We start from the raw sequence: 18119 nt of genomic DNA, 5'->3' as shown, positions 1-18119 counted from the left end.
TTAAATTAAAAATCTAAATAAAAAAACTATGAATAACTGTGCATTAGCACAATCAAATTGCTAGTATATATATATAACAAAGTGTATTTGTGACAACAATGAAATTATGCATCAATGAGTCTCAGATAATGCACATGAAAGTTACACTCTCACTCTGCAGAAGAGATTGAACAGAACGGTAGTATATTAGCCAGCAACCTCAGAATTCTTCAACTTTAATGGCTTCGCGAGGGAATTCATAGGCATCTTTGGGCCTAGATTTCTTAACACCAGCAGTGAACCAGACTTTATCGGACTTAAGACTCTCAACACTTAGGCTAGTCACTTTAACCCATACGAGTACTTTAGTCTTCATTCCTTCTATTCCATTAAGTTTTCCCCTTGACAGTGTTCCCTTCACACGAGTAGCATATCTCACCACCGATGAATCCTTGAAACATACCTCACAAGGGGATTGCAAGTGTACCACCAGCTTCCCTCTCGATTCTTCCAGCTCGTAACATTTTATATTTTGTGGGAATATGCCTGGAGGCAAGTTGTACTCTCTGAGAACATCTGACAAAGACTTCTGTGGCTTACCTATAAAATCAGCAAACCAGTTTAGAGAAACCCAATAGTGTTGATGGCTTTATGTTCAGTTGGATGAAACAAAAAGTTGTATCTAGGCACAGAAAGATTGTACCTTTCAGCTTGTTGAATACCCATTTTGCCTTCTCCTCAACAGTGTCTGAGAAAGTCTGGAATGTAACAGCAGAATATCTACCGAAATTTAATAGAAGAAAATTGCCAGTAACACAGAAATACAGATAAGAGTTCTACTTTGTAATATCAAGAACAGCAACATCAATATTTTCACTCATTATTTGTTTCTCTGCATTTGAGATATGCATACATCTATGGCGTAGCAATCAAAATTGCATTGCTTTTTTAAACATGTTCAAGAACTATATCAGCAATTTAGATCTTGTTCTTTCTGAATTATCTCTCTCGACCAATTCCTAGCAAATGTTGATTATATAATTAGAAATGTAAAATCTGAACACCCATTGAAGAGTTACTAATATGAATTATGTTTTTGTCAAACATTATTATCAAAGCTTACAACAATGAAAGAAGACAAGAACTGAGACAGAATGTAAATGAAGATAAAGCAAGAGAAAAAGAAAAGTGGGAAGTGGGAGATCGATTATCGACATACAGAAATGTCTTGAGAAATGTGGGAGAACTCTTCCTTAGCTTTCTTGGAAATCCAGAAGCTCCCAACTTTTGTCAGTGCTTTCTCCATAATTCTTTCTTTCTTTCTAAGTAACTGGTGGTAGCCACACAATTCTCTTTCTCTCACTTTTAAAGAGAATGTGAAGAAGCTAAGGTGCAACAGATACCTCTCTCTCTGTCTCTCTCAAGGTACTGTCTCTGCTTTGTTAGGAGAAGCAATGGCCACCACAACAGATCAAATGCAGATCATAAACTCCAAAAGAATTCAGCACAGTGAAAACGACCTCTGTGTCAATGCTTGCTTCCCCAGACGACACCGTTCCACTCCGACTTCAGAATATCTTGAAGTTTTCCTTTTCTTGGTTAATTTAATTACAGCTCTCTATACTCCTTGTTCTTTTTTGCTTCTTCCTGCCATAAAAGGGACAGAAATCATAAGAGCTTCATATGAGAGAAAGTATATGGGGTTCGAAGGCAGTAAGTTTTACTAATAAATAGAAAAGGTAGGAAAAATGGTGGATTGATGGTTCAATCATAACTGAAAATGTTTAATGAGGTTTGATTAATTTGTAAGAGAAAAAGAAGACAAAGACAGCACACCATATTCAATTAGTTGGAAGTTTAATCAAGAATACATTGCATTCTGCAATAATGAAAGGGTAGTGACCAAATGACAGCTTGTATTTTTCATGAACCTTTCCTTCAAATCCCAGACACATCACATTCTTTTCTGTAATGCCATGTTTTTGTCTAAAGAGAGAGGGGAAATAATTATGAGAAAACTTTAAGAACTGTATTGGAAGGTTCATATCATATGGGCCTAAATCTAATTATGAGTGTCTATAAATAAGTTTAAATCTCATATCAATCTGATCATCCTAGTATGGGGTTAGAATCTCACCAGATTCAAAAAAAATATAAAAAAAAATTATATTTTTCTTTTCACTGCCACATCCAAAATCTCTATATTGCTTTATATATACAAAAAGCAATGTTCCAATCAAAGAAGATCTGAACTAATTATATGTGTTTTCCTTATTAAGTTGAAAAACTAAAGATTCTATATACAATTTATAAATTATTATATTAATGGTAATATGCTCCATGTAAAATTAAAAGAAATACATAAAATAGTTTCGGCTAGAAATTTTTAATTAGATATAAAAAATATCGGTTACATATATTAAAATTATCTTCTAGACAGTTAATATCAATAAAATTGTGATTAACTGGAAATTTAGATTAAAGCTGAATTTAAATGTTGGCTTGGTAAATGTCATGCACTAAGAGCATAGGAAATATAAAAAATAAAATAAAGTAACTCAATAAAATGAGATTATTTTAGAAGTTTTACGGATTTGATTTATCTTAGTCCTAACTTAATCGAAAAAATATTATATTTAAATAATATATTATATAATTTTAACTCTGATAATTATTCTTTTTTAAAATGGATTTTAAAATATAATTCTTTTTAAAAAAATATTTAATAAGTTCGGTCTATTTAATAATATTATTTAATGATTAAAATTATAAGTCTTTAGAAAATTTGAATTCGGATAAGAATTAAAATACTGAAGTTCCAGCCGAATTTTAAACAGATTTAAAAGTGATAACCAAAATTCAAAACTGACCAAATTTTAAAAGAAATGATTAACCATATAAATTTAGTTTTTGAAAGAAGAGAAAGAAAAAAAAAAAAAAGGCATAAATTAAGCAAATAAACAAAATTGGACGACAGAAGAGCCCGCCAAACTTCCGAAACAAAGCGTCCTGGTAACTAACACCATCTTCCTCAAGGTTCAAACGAAAAAAGAGAAAGGCATAAGACAAAAACAAAAAAGCACTCTTCTTTTTGGAAGGATTATGAGATTTGAATCGATCGTTTCAAAGAATTTGCCTCTATATTGATTCGGAAACATTGTTATTTTCAGTAGTGACAACCTCTCCTCTTAGTATTCTCCAACAAACCAAAACCGCAAGACAGCTTTAAGCTACAATGTTTTGGTTTGTTTTTTCTCCCAATTCCTCTATTAATTCTCATTTTCTAGTTTCTCTCTATTTTCCAATTAAATTCAGGTAACCTCTTTCTCTCTCTCTCTCTCTCTCTCTCACTCTGGAATTCCACTCTTTTATGTTCTTGTTTGTCAATTGATAATATAAATAGTTAGTGTTCGTTAGAGAATATTGGTTCTTGCAATACCTGCTGGTTAACTTGGATAATTCTTGATTTTTGAGAAAATGGGTGAGATTGATACTAAACCTATTGAACCTGTACAAGTTGCACTGACCTTGTTTGGCGAAAAAAGTGATCAGAAGAAGCACCGTCCTGGCAGCAGTAGCAACAGTGGTGATGTGAGTTCTTTTGAGATTTAAAATGCAGCAATTTATTTTAACTTATATTATTGTTTTTTTTTTAAAGATATTCTATTCATATTTTTTAATTTCGTACTCATTGTTCAATCATCGGGTGTGTCTGTTTAACATTTTTAATCAGTTCATCATTTTATCCAAACCAAGTAAGTATAAAGACAAACTTTGCCTGTAAATGAAAACTTATATCAGATGTATGATTAAGGAACATATCGAAAGAATCATCTGAGCTAAAATCTTAAGCAGTTACCTAAAGTAAACCCACTCTGGCACGTGAATGTCATTTGTTTTGAAGCATGAATAACCACAGTTATGTCATAAGTTGTGTTCAAATTTAAATTAATAAGATGGGTTGGCCAGATTCAAACTCTAGACTTTGATCATAGTTATGTGATATCATCTGAAAGAACCATTCAATACAAAAGTTTAAGCTGAAAGGTAAGGATAAAGAATGTTCTTACATATATATCAAAAAAAAAAAAAAACAGGGCTTATTAAAGGATCAGATTATGTTTTTGTTACTTCTTTGTTGTTTATGGTCTGCAGGAGATGGATAAGGAGAAGGATATTGAAGGGCTACAAAAGGATTTGGCCAATTACAAGGTGCAGCTGGAAGCAAAAGATGCAGCCTATTTGCAGCTATTGCACAAACTAGAGCACTACCAGAAAACAGCTGAGGAATTTTCTGTTCAACTAAAGAATTCTGAGGTTGAGAGAGATTTCTACTGTGAAGAATGCGGAGAAGCTAGAGTTCGGGCTAACGAGCTCGAGGCAAAGGTGAAGGAGATGACTGATCAGCTGTTAGACACTGGAAAGGTAAAGGAACAGCTTTCGCATGTTTTAGGTGAATTAAAGGCAGCGCAAGGAGAGGTGCTTAGTATGGAAACAGAACTTGTTGCGGCCAGAGAAGAGAAGCTCAAGGTATTGACACAAGCAAAAATGGTGGAAACTGCTGCAAACATTGAAAAGGAGAGAGCTGAACAGCTCCTGAAGCGCGTTAGTGAGCTCAATCAAGCCATTTCGTTGTCGAGGCAGGCTTCTTTTGATGCACAGAAAGAGATAACCAATTTTTTTCCTGAGAAGAATGACGAGACAGAAGACATAAGAAAACAAGAGGAAATGATACACGAATTGGAGTGTCAGCTGCTTTCCAAATCCGTATTTATCGATTTGCTACAGGTGGAACTTAATCAAGCAAACGAACTATTAAGCTCGTCTGACAAGATTGTATCTGATGCCATGAATGATCTGAACAAGCTAAAAGAAAATCTCAAGGACAAAGAGAAAGAGAACTCTGATCGAGCGGTTTATGTTGGGGTCCTGGAAAGTGAAATGAATATGTTGAAGAAAGAACTTGAGAGTGCAAATGATGAGGCAACTCGCTTGAACAGCAATGTCGGAAAGCTGACAGATGAGTTGGAGAAGGTGAATATTGAAATGGTAGAAATGAAGGTAAGAGAGAATGAAGCAGAAGTTGAGATAGCATTGCTGAAAGCTGAGCTTCATAAAGCAAGGGCAAAACTTGCAGCAGCAGAAGCAGCTGAAGCAAGAGCCGGAAACGTTCAATCCGGGTTATATCTTGCCGTTCAACAACTATCTGATGAAGCAGAACACTTCAAGAAAGAAAACCGGCGGTTAAAACAAGAATCTGATGAATACGGTCCGGCAAGTGAGATGATGGCAGAAGCTGATGAGGAAATAGTTGACGATGATGGCAAGATTACAATTTCGCTAAAAGAGTACGCATCGCTGACAAGGAAAGCTGAGAAAGCCAACCATTGTCCAAGAAAAGATACTAATCTTTCAAGTACATCAGGAAACAAGTACGAATTGGAGATTCTGAAGAAAGAATTGGAAACTGCAATAGCAAAAGTTGCAGAGTTCAGGACACGAGCAGAACAGGCTGTTACAAGAGCTGAAGCAGCAGAGAGAGCTAAATTATCACTTGAAGATCAGCTAAGGAAATGGAGAGAACAGAAGCAGAGGAGAAAGGCTGCTTTAGCTGCACTTAGAGAGGAATCTTTATCGAGGGAATTCTGTTCTTCATCATACGACAATAATACACCAAGAAATCATCAGCCATTGGGTAAGGTTCTAAATATAAAATTCTAGTCTTCTTTAACGCTCTGATGGATTAATGTTTCCTTCAAATAATGAATCCTTCACAGCAACAAAAATTGTCTGATCCCTTCAATGCATTTTGTATCAAGACTTATAAAGAACTGTAATTTTGCATGGTTTGCGAAGGATTTATTGGCCTTGGCCCTCGAGGTGTTTGGCAAAATAGAATATGAGTCGAAGTTGGTCCTTTTTAAAAAAAAAAATTAAAGTAAAAAGGTTGACTATTTATTATTTATTATTATTTTTATTATAATTATGGAAAGGATAGGCAAGATTTTGATACGTTGATTAAGTTGAGACATGCATCTATGTGAAATTAAATTTGTGGGTAAATGCTTATCTTTTGAGATGTTTGAAAGGAAGCTAAATGATGAGTTAATGTCAAAGAATGTTAGAAGAAAAATTAAAAGTATTTGAAATGTGAAAATTATAGAACTCAAGAGTGCGCAGGGTCTCTTATGGATTAATTAAGGTTTTAATTTTGAATATACAGTTATATTACAATTTTTTTAAAAAAATAATTTACCAATCGTAAAAGTCCTACTCGTCATTGCTTATATTAACTATAAATATATGTATGATAAGAAAATTATAGAAGGAACGTAATTAAAAATAAGAAAAAATTATAATGAAAACATTTTAAAACAGAAAACTTATCCTTCCCAGCGCACCAACTGAATCGAGAAACGGGGGGCTTTACCTTTTGATTCAAAAACCTCCATCGAAACAGCTGGGATTTTAATGGGCCCAGGAAGCTGCACCACTAACTTTAGTAACACATTCTAGGCCCTTGATTCCACTTCAAGACCAAAATTGAGGTTTCGGTACGTCAATTGGGTTAAGTTTTCAGACAAGTTCAGCCCATAAGTATCAATAATCCAGGCCGCAGGGCCAAATTACATCGTAAACCCATTTATATGAATCCACCACAGAAAAAGGAAAAAAGATACATCACGGGAATTTAACTTGGCAAAAAAAATGAAGAGAGACCCACAAATTTCCAAGTTACGTTCTCTTTGCTTTTTATTTGTAACTAAAATTATTTTTATTTTATTTTATTTTATTTCTCAGTATCTAGGAAGATTAAAAATAATAATTTTAAAAAAAAAAAAAAAAAAAAAGGAAATTCTAAAAGCGAAAGCTGGTCAGTGCCCCGTCAAAGGCGAACACAAAAACAACATGAGTTTGTGCATATGATTCTTGGAGAAGCAAAAGACGATAATCTCCTCTCCTACACGTTACTTGCTGTGTTGGGTTGGGTAGCCAAAGTCTTGAAGTCATTTCTTTTTGTTTAGCCTGTGGGGTTCCGCTTTACTAATTATATTTTAACAAATATGAGTTTTTGCCATATGATTCATGTGCTTCTTTTATTTTTTTATTTTTTTTTTCTTGTAGTTCTTTGTTGTTCATGCAAATTATATATTAAAAATTTTCTATTTTTGTTTGTCAAAGTCTTCATGTGAACATAAATCAATGTGTTTCTAGAATAACCACAGTGAATATAAATGGAGAAATTAACTACTCAAATCATCAAGTTCTTAATTATTAAATTATTATTTTACTAAAAAATAACTTAGAATGTTATTTTAATGTAATAATGAGGTGTAATGGTTAATTTTTCCAAGATCTTATTTTGAATTTCTAAGATTCTAATACGGTCTAAATTTTGTGCACATGCCTTAGCTTTATATTTTGACTAAGACTTTAATATATAATAAATCCTTCACATTGGACCCAACTAGATTTAAATAGCTAAATACATAAGAAGAAATATATATTAGTTGGAGAAACTACTTTGGGTCTAAGATGGACCACAGACGGATTGCTATAGGAATTCATGCATGGTCTAGTTATCTTAGAGGTTGGATTAGGCTAATGATCATAGTTGGAGGTTGCCTATTTTAATTTGGCTTTTGATTTGCTTGAGCCTTGTCATTAATCTTGAATATTTATTGTTAATGCAAGTTTAATTGGTCAAAACAAAAAGTTTTCAGTATTTACTTTAATTGCCATTTGTCTTCCCAATTAAAAAGAAATAGGAAAAGATAAAAATAAGTCTTCGATTTTAAGCTTGAGTATTCTTTTTCTTCTCCTTGTGGATGTGAGTCACTAAATTTACCATTTAACCAATGCCCAATTGCCCAAAACACAAAAAGAAATAATATATACATTTATACATATAAAATTTGGGATCAAAATTGAGGGCAATTAAATCTTAAGGATATGGGTCGTATTGTAATGCTACCATTAAATTTCACTACAAAAGTTTACTGAAATCATGACCATAAAAATGTGTCATAAATATTACAACAACAAATTATCCTATAACTATGGTTAGAAATCAATGTAAGTGGTGTCAATAAGATTTGGCGGACTGCTAGAGAATTCAAAGATGCCTTCAAAGGAGTATAAAAATATTATAGCCTCATTTTTATATTTTTACTAAAATTCTAGCTCTTGACTTATTGTCGATCACTTTTAAATCTACGATTATTTTTATATTTTATTATATATTAAATAATTAATTTAGTAAATAAAAATTAGTAAAACTTTTTTAAATTTTCTAATTTTTTTATTAGATAATTTGAGCTATGGTATTATAGGAATTATTATATAATTACTAAAAGATTCAATCATAAGCTCGTAAGAATCAAACTCGTCGTGAAACTTCTTTCCTCTATCATTAATATAATAAATATAATTATTAGAAATAAATTTTCTTCATATATATATTTTTATATTATATCAATACATATTTTGTTAATAGAATATTATATATTTATTTAAAACAAAGAAAGAAAAAAAAGCCTTCAAAGAAGAATCAAAACCCATAAATAATTTACTTATCTAGAAAAATCTGGACCTTGCATTATATTTAGGTATAGTCCATATATTCCACAGCCTACTAAATTTGAAAGCTTAATTCACTAAATAAATAGCACAAACTATATTATTTTTGTGCAAAATTGAATTAAATCTTAATATTGTGGCAATACCAATCCAACTAGAACTTCCCCCCAATACAAATTTTCATTACAAAATGGCTGACAATTTGAGCCGTAAGTTTGACTTTGACTTTTTTGTCATCATGATTAATCCTTTTGAGTGCAACATATCCCCATTGATAGGGCGGTTTCCCATGCCGTAAAGCTAAATTGCTAAGACACAATTGACGGATTATATGTATAATTATTTTCAGTAAATGGTGATTATAAAAATTCAAATTTAAAATATTTTCTAAATTCTTATAAGTAAAAAAACATTAATATACCGATTATTTAGTTAATAAACATGTCTTCTTTTTAATTAAAATGACTATATATATATATATATATATATATTTTAGTCAGCTTAAAGGATGTTGAGATTACCATCTCACACAAGCACAGCAGCTTTAAATCCTATGTGCCATCTAAACCAACATAGAATAGACTACATCCTAGATGAGCTAGGAAATCCTGTTGAGGATGCTGTATCAACCTTAATCTTGACAATTTTTCTCCATTTCATAGGAGACCCTTATCTTCTAAAAGATAAGAATGTTGAGCTTCTCAGCAATCTAACCTGTAAAAGACTTAGCAACTTTCAACCTTATAAAGATACTTTTCTGACCAGAGTCATGCTTAGAAAAGATTCAAACCAACCTTTCTAAAAGAAAAAAAAGATGGTCGAAGAATATTCAAAGCAAGCAGTAGAGCTTTATCCCGAAGTCTCTCCAAATACATCATTTTCTTCCAACAAAGGTAAAGGTATACTTTCTATCACTTTTTCAAAACCTGAAATAGCAATTTTTTCTCAAAATCTATCTAAGACCTCAAAGTATTTCAAAACTTAACTCACAAGAAATAGTTTTGTCTCAAACAATATATATATATGTATATAAATTAAATATTTGATCAATAAATGATAAAATTTTTTTTCTATTTTTTGATTTATTGTCCATTATTTGTGTATTGATATATATATATTTAGTTGTTAAAAAGAAAAAAAGAGAAATATTTTTGTGAGAGACAGGGAGGCTTAGGATTAATCAGTCTCCTTCGGGACAAGAAGCAAAGTTAAGGTTGCAGTTGCAGTTGTATAGAAGGATGCATCCATCCTAACAATTTCTTGATGGAAAACATCATTTTTTCTTTTGACTAGTTACTATCAAAGTGCCATAATATATATATATATATGATCCTTTTAATGTCCTTTTCTTTTGTGTTCTTTTGTTGGGTGCTTTTTCTGTTGTTTTTATACCTATTCTGTGTACATACTTCTAAGCATACAAGTTTCTCTTTTCTTTCTTTCTTTTTCTTTTGTTTTGATGCTTTTCTCAAATATTGATTCTTATTCATATTGTGTAAGCCCTTCTTGTCTTTGTATATACGATTTGTTCAGCAACCTATTATTTCATATCATTTTCTTTTTCTTAAATAAAAGTTACATTTTATAGCATAATATCGATGAATTTTATACTCAATTTTTTTTAGTATTCTATACCCGTAATTATTTTATGCGTGAACCATTCTGTATAGAGACACAAATAAAACATATACCATTATTTAATTGAAAAAAAAATATTATACACATAAATAGTCTTACAAGCAAAATTGAATTATAATTTTAATTATTTTAATTATTAAACAGTACCAATTTCATTCAAACCTATAAAATTAGAAATCGATTGAATTTCTTTTAACAATTATTATTATTGTTGAGAGATTGAGAGAGGATGCCTTTAATTCTACACATGAAAAACAAAATTGATTAGTTAATGATAAAAGCAAATGATTAGAATTAGGACCATTCTAATCTAATCTGTGATTTTAATTAATTTAAATAGATTTTGACTAAAATTGCCAAATCACTGTCATTTTTAGCCACAATTTTCCTTCCAGAAAAAGAATGATAACACAAAATTGATAATTAATAAACAAGTGGTTGTTCACAATGGTCAAAGTCTCATATCTAAGATGTATAGGCAGCTCCCAACTTATGATAAGTGTTTGTTGAAGAACAGTTTTGATTTGATTCTTTTCATTACTATTAATTAACAATTGATTAATTACTAATTAAGGCATAAGTTTGTTCCTTTTCCTAAAAAATATATAAAAAATTTGGACTACAGGGCACCTTTATATATATATATATATAATATTAGCCATAGTTGATCCATTTGTTAACCACAAGTTAAATCCATTTTCAATGTCATATAGACATGAGACATAGTTTTACTGCGATAATTTAATATTTTGACCACTTGTTTTGCATAAATGTAAAAATGATATTTTTATATTTTAATATCGTGCCATATATAAATCGAATAAAAAATAATATATATTCATTAATATTAAATAATTGAAGTATTCGATTCCGAAAAATAGTAATTGCAAATGCAAAAAGTCTTCTCCATACTTTTTCTAGTCTCGATTAATTAATTAGTTAGCAAATTTCTAAGAACCAATCCCATGTTAGTCTTTTATGCATTAATTTATAATTTTCTTTAAAATGGTCGGCAATAGAATATGTAAATGTAAATGGAATTCAATTTTCTATTTCCAAGTGAGACAAAAGTGTTATAATATGTTGACGATGTTGTCTTCTAGGTCTCATTTTCATGTATAGGAAATTCAAAAGCCTTCAAACCCTACATTAATGGTCCCTTCCATCCATGGAGCATAGAAACTTCATGTTGCATTCCTCAAATTTGGAGCTAAATTTCTCATTTTTATTCATTACATCCTTGTGCATTTTCTTCCCCTTGTTGGGCAAGCCATGGACATTTCAAAGATTAGCAAATAAACTTTGAATGTTCACATTGGTGTATTTGAGATTTAAAACTTGAATTGAAATATTAGATTCTGAACATAAGAACATTTTAATTAATTTAGTATTGGCAAAAGATGTGGATAAGCTCCTCAATTTTTGGTGAAAGTGTGCAATTAAATTTCTAAATTTTAAAATAGTTTAATTACACTCTAAAATTTAAAATACGTAATGATTTTATTTTTAGAAACGATTCTTTTTTAATTTATCACTGTGGTTTTATTTCTTTTTTCTTTTTTTATCAAATGAAAAAAATTTATTTTATTTTATTCATCGAAGATAGAGCTAATTAATATTCTCTCCCATGTGAAAAATGTGAATTAAAACATTTTCTTTTAACATCTAGTACTAACAAGGTCTCATTCTATTCCAAGGGAAAATAAATAGAAATAGTTTTATAAATGTAATTATTCTATTTAAAAATTTCATAGTTCAGAATTTAAAAATTGAATTACATTCCAACAAAAAATTCAGAGATTTATCTGTAACTTTTTTATCTTTATATTTATTTTATTTCAATTTATCAATTAATTAGACTCGCACCGTTAAATTCTTAAAGTCTTATTAAAATAAACCGATATAGATCTAAATCCATGACTTATATAATATAAATAATATTATCCAAAGATAGGAATTCCGAATTTTATATTCTTAATTCATATAGGGAATATCCTTCTAATTAAAAATGATATTAAATTAGTATGAACATTCGTACTTGCTCACCACCTTTGTATGTTTGACGGCTTTGACCAAAATAGTGTAATTATTTTATTAAAAAAAGTTGCCAACCAAAATCACGAAGAATTTCCAAAAACAAATGTTGCAATGGAATCTTTCTTTTTTCTCTTTTTCTTTTTTAGCTATATACTCCTGTGATAAGATACTCATGTTTATCGCATTTCATTTATTTTTTATAATTTTTTTAAAATATGATTCACAGACAGTTTTTTTATATAAATATAAATTTTAATTATTAAATTATAATGTTTAGATATCCAGTTTTGCCCCGATAAATGAAAACTTTTTTAAAAAATAAAGTGCCATATATAAATTTTTCTTTTCTTTTAAAAAAATTAACAATTCGTGAAGTATATTTATATAAGCTAATAAAAATAATAATAATGAGCGAATGTTAGATAAAAAATAAATAATTTTACTTTCTTAATAATAAGTTTTATGTACATAAATTTAATCAAGTTGGCTTCTTGTTCTCAACAACAATTGGAAAATGAAGATTCAAATTTTATTTTTTTTTTGTAGAAAAATAACCTTTTAAAAATATATTACTATATAGAGGCAAAATGAGGAAAAAGAACCAACGTGTTCAGCATAAAATTCTACCCTTCTGAGTCAAACCCGTGGCTAATATACGTGAACCGGTCAACATGGGCGGCTCAACCGCCCCTGATTTTGCTTGTTTCCTTCCTTCCTCCACAGTTCAACTGTATGCACTAACACATTCATACAAACAGATCAAAACTGTACTGTTTTTAGACAAGACATCATTAAATTTATGTATTACTATAATAAGTTACTTCTTATATTTTTTCTCTATTTCTTTCCAAAAATATAAATATAAGGCTTAAAAAGGGAAAAGAGAAAACAAAAAAAGAAAGAAAGAAATAAAGGAAGCATTTTTTTCAAGTTTGGTTTGGTCTACCAGCAGGCCATGTACTTCAACGAAAACATTCGAGTGCTTTCAAATTTATCACATTTGTGAATGTCCTAATATGATAGTTTAGTTCATTTTGCTTCTAGTCCAATCCAAGAATTTTCTTGATGGAATTGTAAGGCACTTATATATTGTCAATTTGTTGCTGTATAGTATTCTTTGACCCTGAACGATAACAAGAAGAAGAAGTACAGAAGAAGAAGAAGAAGAAGAAGAAGAAGAAGAAGAATTAAGGTAGTATTAATAATATCATCAAGATTGATCATGCCAGAAGAAGAAGCAGATTTATGGGGTGTTGTGTTGTTCATATTCTTAATCTTGATTGCAGGTACTTACCTAACTTTGTTCGAGATTAGCTTTAGTTGTTTTCTTCAAAGTACTCTTCAAGTTTAATGATTACCATATCCATTTTGAACTTGGTTTTTGCATTCAGGTTTAGGTCTGCTTTTCCTTTGTATTTATTTATGTTGTAACATGAAATACACATGCATACATATAGACTGTTGTTTTTAGAGATTCTGGATTTTATAATTAATGTCTTTTGCAGCTTTCAAGAATAGATTCTTTTTATACAAAGTTTTCATTTTAAAATCTCATATTCCCAAACTGGGTCTTCTTACATTGGGATATGGAAGAATCTTATTCTCGTGTTTTTGGAAGAAGAAGAAGAAAATAAAAGAGAATAACACCACTCCCATATATATTAATTGCTTTGTTTGCTGGAGCTGTTCACTTGTTTTCATGTTTTTTTTTTAATACTTCCGTTTCATTAATACCACTTTCTTTGTTTTTCTCTGTCTTCTTGCTACTGCTGTTTGCAAATTCCAAGGACACATTCAGTTTACAAGAATTTCATTTTAGAATCTCAAATTCCCAGAAAGCTCATGGCAATTTTATTTGCTTACTGCTCCTTATCCAACATACATTCTATTAACTAGAATCTTTATTTTTGTTAATCCATTGCAGGTGTAGTAGTTGCTGGAGATTCTCTAGATACGGACAGGGAAGTACTACTGAACTTGAAATCGTTTCTTGAAGAGAAGAACCAAGTAAACCGAGGACAATACACTCAATGGGGCCAATTTAGCAAAAACCCCTGCAACTGGTCAGGTATCATGTGCAGCGAAGATGGCTCAAGAGTTACTGGCGTCAAACTAATTGGCAATAACATTTCTGGGTTGTTATATAACAACTTCTCATCCCTGACAGCACTTTCTTACCTCGATCTTTCTCAAAACTATATTGGTGGAGTGATTAATAATGACTTGAGCAACTGTCAAAACTTGGCTCATCTCAATCTGTCGCACAATATGCTAGAGGGAGAGCTCAACTTGACTGGTTTGAGTAACTTGCAGATTCTGGACTTGTCGTTGAACAGATTTTTCGGGGGAATTCAGTATAGTTTTCCGGCAATTTGTAATAAGTTAGTTGTTGCAAATATTTCTGGAAATAACTTCACTGGCAGGATTGATAATTGTTTTGATGGGTGCTTGAGTTTGCAGTATCTTGATTTGAGCTCGAATCTTTTTAGTGGAAGGATATGGAATGGCTTTTCAAGGCTTAAAGAGTTTTCAGTGTCTCAAAATTTTCTTAGTGGAGAAATTCTGGGGTTAAGTTTTGGTGAGAACTGTAGCCTTCAAGAGTTGGATTTATCAGAAAATAATTTCACGAATGAGTTGCCAAAAGAGATTTCAAATTGTAAGAATTTGACCGTTTTGAATGTGTGGGGAAACAAATTCAATGGACAAATTCCATCTGAGATAGGCTTGATTTCTAGTCTTGAAGGTTTGTTCTTGGGAAACAATAGTTTTTCTCAGATAATTCCAGAGTCTCTTTTGAACTTGAGTAAGTTGGCCTTTTTGGATTTGAGCAGAAACAGTTTTGGAGGAGATGTGCAGAAGATTTTTGGCAGATTTACACAGGTGAAGTTTCTGGTATTGCATGGAAATTCATATACTGGTGGATTATATTCTTCAGGTATTCTCAAGTTACAGAACGTTGTTCGATTAGATTTGAGCTACAATAATTTCTCGGGTTCATTACCTGTTGAAATTTCTCAGATGCCAAGCTTGAAGTACTTGATCCTTGCTTATAATCAGTTTAATGGTTCCATACCAAAGGAATATGGGAATTTTCCAAGCATCCAATCTCTTGACCTCTCCTTCAATAGCCTAACAGGACCTATACCAAGTTCATTTGGAAATTTGAGGTCCCTCTTATGGTTAATGCTCGCAAACAATATGCTGACAGGTGAAATTCCTAAAGAATTGGGAAACTGCAGTAGCTTGTTGTGGTTAAATCTTGCCAACAACAACCTTTCTGGACACATCCCACCAGAATTGACGAACATAGGCAGAAATCCCACTCCAACATTCTTGTCAAACCAGCAGAACGAAGGCATCATCGCTGGCTCTGGGGAATGTTTAGCAATGAAGAGGTGGATTCCTGCTGACTATCCACCGTTTAGTTTTGTTTATATCATCCTTACACGGAAGAGTTGCAGAAGTATATGGGACAGGTTACTTAGAGGAATTGGCCTTTTCCCAGTTTGTGCTGCAGGATCTACCATTTCCACGCTTGAAATAACTGGTTATCTTCAACTCAGTGGGAATCAGCTTTCAGGTGAGGTCCCTCAGGATATTGGTAAGATGCAGAATCTCAGTTTACTGCATCTGGGTTCCAATCAGATTTCAGGGAAGCTGCCTCCACAGATTGGACGTTTGCCACTTGTAGTCCTAAACCTAAGCAAGAATGGGTTTTCAGGTGAAATTCCAAATGAAATTGGGAGCATCAAATGCATACAGAATCTTGATTTGTCTTACAATAATTTTTCTGGTTCTTTTCCTGCAATTTTGAATGACTTGAGCGGCCTAAATCAGTTCAATATCTCATACAATCCGTTGATTTCTGGCATCATTCCATCAACTGGGCAATTGGCTACTTTTGAGAAAGATTCTTACTTAGGTAATCCAAACTTGGTTCTTCCAAAATTTATCAGCAATTCCACTGATTACCCACCAAAAAATAGGAGGATTGGTAGGAAGAAGAGAGAGCATGTAACGTGGGCTGGATTGTTGGTGGTCTTAACACTCGCTCTAGCTTTCTTAGTCTGTGGAGTTCTATCAGTTATCGTATGGATATTAGGAAAAAGCCCGTCAGACTCACCTGGATATCTCTTGCAAGAAATTAAATATCGGCACGACTTGACCTCAAGTTCAGGCAGCTCATCTCCATGGTTATCAGATACAGTTAAGGTCATCCGTTTAGACAAAACAGCATTCACTCATGCTGACATTTTGAAGGCAACAGGAAATTTTTCAGAGAGTAGAATAATCGGGAAAGGAGGTTTTGGAACTGTGTACAGAGGAGTATTACCTGATGGAAGAGAAGTAGCAGTAAAGAAGCTACAGAGAGAAGGAATCGAAGGCGAAAAAGAGTTTCGAGCTGAAATGGAAGTCCTAACTGGAAATGGCTTTGGTTGGCCGCATCCAAATCTCGTTACACTCTACGGTTGGTGCCTTAATGGTTCAGAGAAAATATTAATTTATGAGTACATGAAAGGCGGAAGCTTAGAGGATCTTATATCGGATAGAATGAAACTAACATGGAGAAGGCGTACGGATATAGCCATTGATGTAGCTAGAGCATTAGTATTTCTACACCATGAATGCTATCCTGCGATTGTTCACCGTGATGTCAAGGCTAGCAACGTCCTGCTAGATAAAGATGGCAAGGCACGAGTGACAGATTTTGGGCTAGCAAGATTTGTTGATGCAGGAGACAGTCATGTGACTACAATGGTAGCAGGCACAGTGGGTTATGTTGCACCAGAATATGGACAAACATGGCAAGCTACTACGAAAGGCGATGTGTACAGTTTCGGGGTACTTGCAATGGAATTGGCCACAGGAAGGCGAGCTGTTGATGGTGGTGAAGAGTGTCTAGTAGAATGGGCTAGAAGAGTAATTGGAAATGGGCGAAATGGAGGATTATCAGGCAGATCAATGATACCAGTTATATTCTTGGGCTCAGGATTAGCAGAAGGAGCAGTAGAGATGTGTGAGTTGCTGAGAATTGGTATAAGGTGCACTGCAGAATCACCACAGGCCAGACCAAACATGAAAGAGGTGCTAGCAATGCTAATAAAGATTTCAGGCACAAGAGGGGATTTGATTTATAGTCCATCTCCACCTTCAATTTGATTCAAAATGTCAATAGGTTTTTGGCTTTTAGGGTGTTTAAAATTAATTTATTTCCACAAAGATTATACTTGTACACAACACACAGGTTTTTGTTTTAGATGATTTTTCTTGTACACAAAGCATTTTTCATGTTGATATACGGAATTGAAAGTTAGCTTATTCATATCTCTGCTTCTCCTCCTCCCATGAACAAGAAGACAATTAATTTGCACTCTGCTGCTAACTGGGTTTTTAGTCTGTTCATTATCTAATCTAGGCATTTATAAAACTTCAGATGGGCAATGGCATCCATTAACAAAATTACTAATGTATACCAGCCAAATTATAATAACGATAAAATTGAGATCATAAAAATAATATAAACATGATCTTTATTCATAATTAGATTTTATTAATAAAATTAAGTTCAACGAGACTTTATTAACCAGAAAGCATATCCACAATGAATCGCCGTACGTGTGTCTGCACGGGAATTCGATTCCTCGCGCCATTCTCCTTTAGAAAAAAAGTAGACTAAATGACCCTTCACACTCTCTCTCTCTCTCTTTCTCTCTCCCTCTTTAGCTCTTAAGCCCTGAAACAAGGAAAGTGTGAACTTTTAAAGAAGAAGGGTTCTCGATGATTGGGTTCTTCCTTATTTGGACTTTAGAAATGAGTTTCCGTATGAAAATGGGTTCTGACTGTTGGGGTGTTTCCTCATGTGGGTTATGATAAATGAGTACTAT

General features: G+C 32.3%; 3 protein-coding genes across 4 annotated transcripts; 2 read left to right on the top strand and 1 right to left on the bottom strand.

The window, feature by feature from the left end:
* Nucleotides 1-33: 33 nt before the first annotated feature.
* Nucleotides 34-1753, bottom strand: LOC8263384 (uncharacterized protein At5g01610). The gene is made up of 3 exons (XM_002514665.4): nucleotides 1199-1753; nucleotides 683-737; nucleotides 34-579 (listed from the first exon to the last, which is right to left on the bottom strand). Exons 1-3 carry the CDS (start codon nucleotides 1283-1285, stop codon nucleotides 200-202), a joined length of 522 nt encoding a protein of 173 aa, XP_002514711.1. The 5' UTR covers nucleotides 1286-1753; the 3' UTR covers nucleotides 34-199.
* Nucleotides 1754-2701: 948 nt separating this feature from the next.
* On the top strand, nucleotides 2702-5874 carry LOC8263383 (protein WEAK CHLOROPLAST MOVEMENT UNDER BLUE LIGHT-like 1). Of its 2 annotated transcripts, XM_048372564.1 has the most exons (3): nucleotides 2702-3294; nucleotides 3497-3570; nucleotides 4135-5874. In XM_048372564.1, exon 3 carries the CDS (start codon nucleotides 4138-4140, stop codon nucleotides 5698-5700), a length of 1563 nt encoding a protein of 520 aa, XP_048228521.1. In that variant the 5' UTR covers nucleotides 2702-3294; nucleotides 3497-3570; nucleotides 4135-4137; the 3' UTR covers nucleotides 5701-5874. The 2 variants fall into 2 exon arrangements, with proteins under 2 accessions (XP_048228521.1, XP_002514710.1); XM_002514664.3 differs by lacking the exon at nucleotides 2702-3294 and having other exon boundaries at nucleotides 3301-3570.
* Nucleotides 5875-13045: 7171 nt separating this feature from the next.
* LOC8284484 (probable LRR receptor-like serine/threonine-protein kinase At1g74360) lies at nucleotides 13046-17557 on the top strand. Its single transcript, XM_002514663.3, has 2 exons — nucleotides 13046-13520; nucleotides 14159-17557. Exons 1-2 carry the CDS (start codon nucleotides 13457-13459, stop codon nucleotides 17392-17394), a joined length of 3300 nt encoding a protein of 1099 aa, XP_002514709.1. The 5' UTR covers nucleotides 13046-13456; the 3' UTR covers nucleotides 17395-17557.
* Nucleotides 17558-18119: the final 562 nt, after the last annotated feature.

Source organism: Ricinus communis, chromosome 4, assembly GCF_019578655.1.
Source record: "Ricinus communis isolate WT05 ecotype wild-type chromosome 4, ASM1957865v1, whole genome shotgun sequence".
In the NCBI taxonomy this organism is placed as follows: domain Eukaryota; kingdom Viridiplantae; phylum Streptophyta; class Magnoliopsida; order Malpighiales; family Euphorbiaceae; genus Ricinus; species Ricinus communis.
The sequence above is the reverse complement of the archived record's forward strand: the minus strand, read 5'-3'. Positions and strand labels throughout refer to the sequence as shown.

Bases quoted from the DNA above. Each gene is read 5' to 3' on its own strand.
- LOC8263383 (XM_002514664.3), top strand. From the start codon at position 3,457: ATGGGTGAGATTGATACTAAACCTATTGAACCTGTACAAGTTGCACTG. The intron at 3,571-4,134 runs GTGAGTTCTTTT...TATGGTCTGCAG, and splicing joins GCAGTAGCAACAGTGGTGAT to GAGATGGATAAGGAGAAGGA.
- LOC8263384 (XM_002514665.4), bottom strand. From the start codon at position 1,285: ATGGAGAAAGCACTGACAAAAGTTGGGAGCTTCTGGATTTCCAAGAAA. The intron at 738-1,198 runs GTATGTCGATAA...GTTACATTCCAG, and splicing joins ACATTTCTCAAGACATTTCT to ACTTTCTCAGACACTGTTGA. The intron at 580-682 runs GTACAATCTTTC...CTGATTTTATAG, and splicing joins GGTATTCAACAAGCTGAAAG to GTAAGCCACAGAAGTCTTTG.
- LOC8284484 (XM_002514663.3), top strand. From the start codon at position 13,457: ATGCCAGAAGAAGAAGCAGATTTATGGGGTGTTGTGTTGTTCATATTC. The intron at 13,521-14,158 runs GTACTTACCTAA...AATCCATTGCAG, and splicing joins ATTCTTAATCTTGATTGCAG to GTGTAGTAGTTGCTGGAGAT.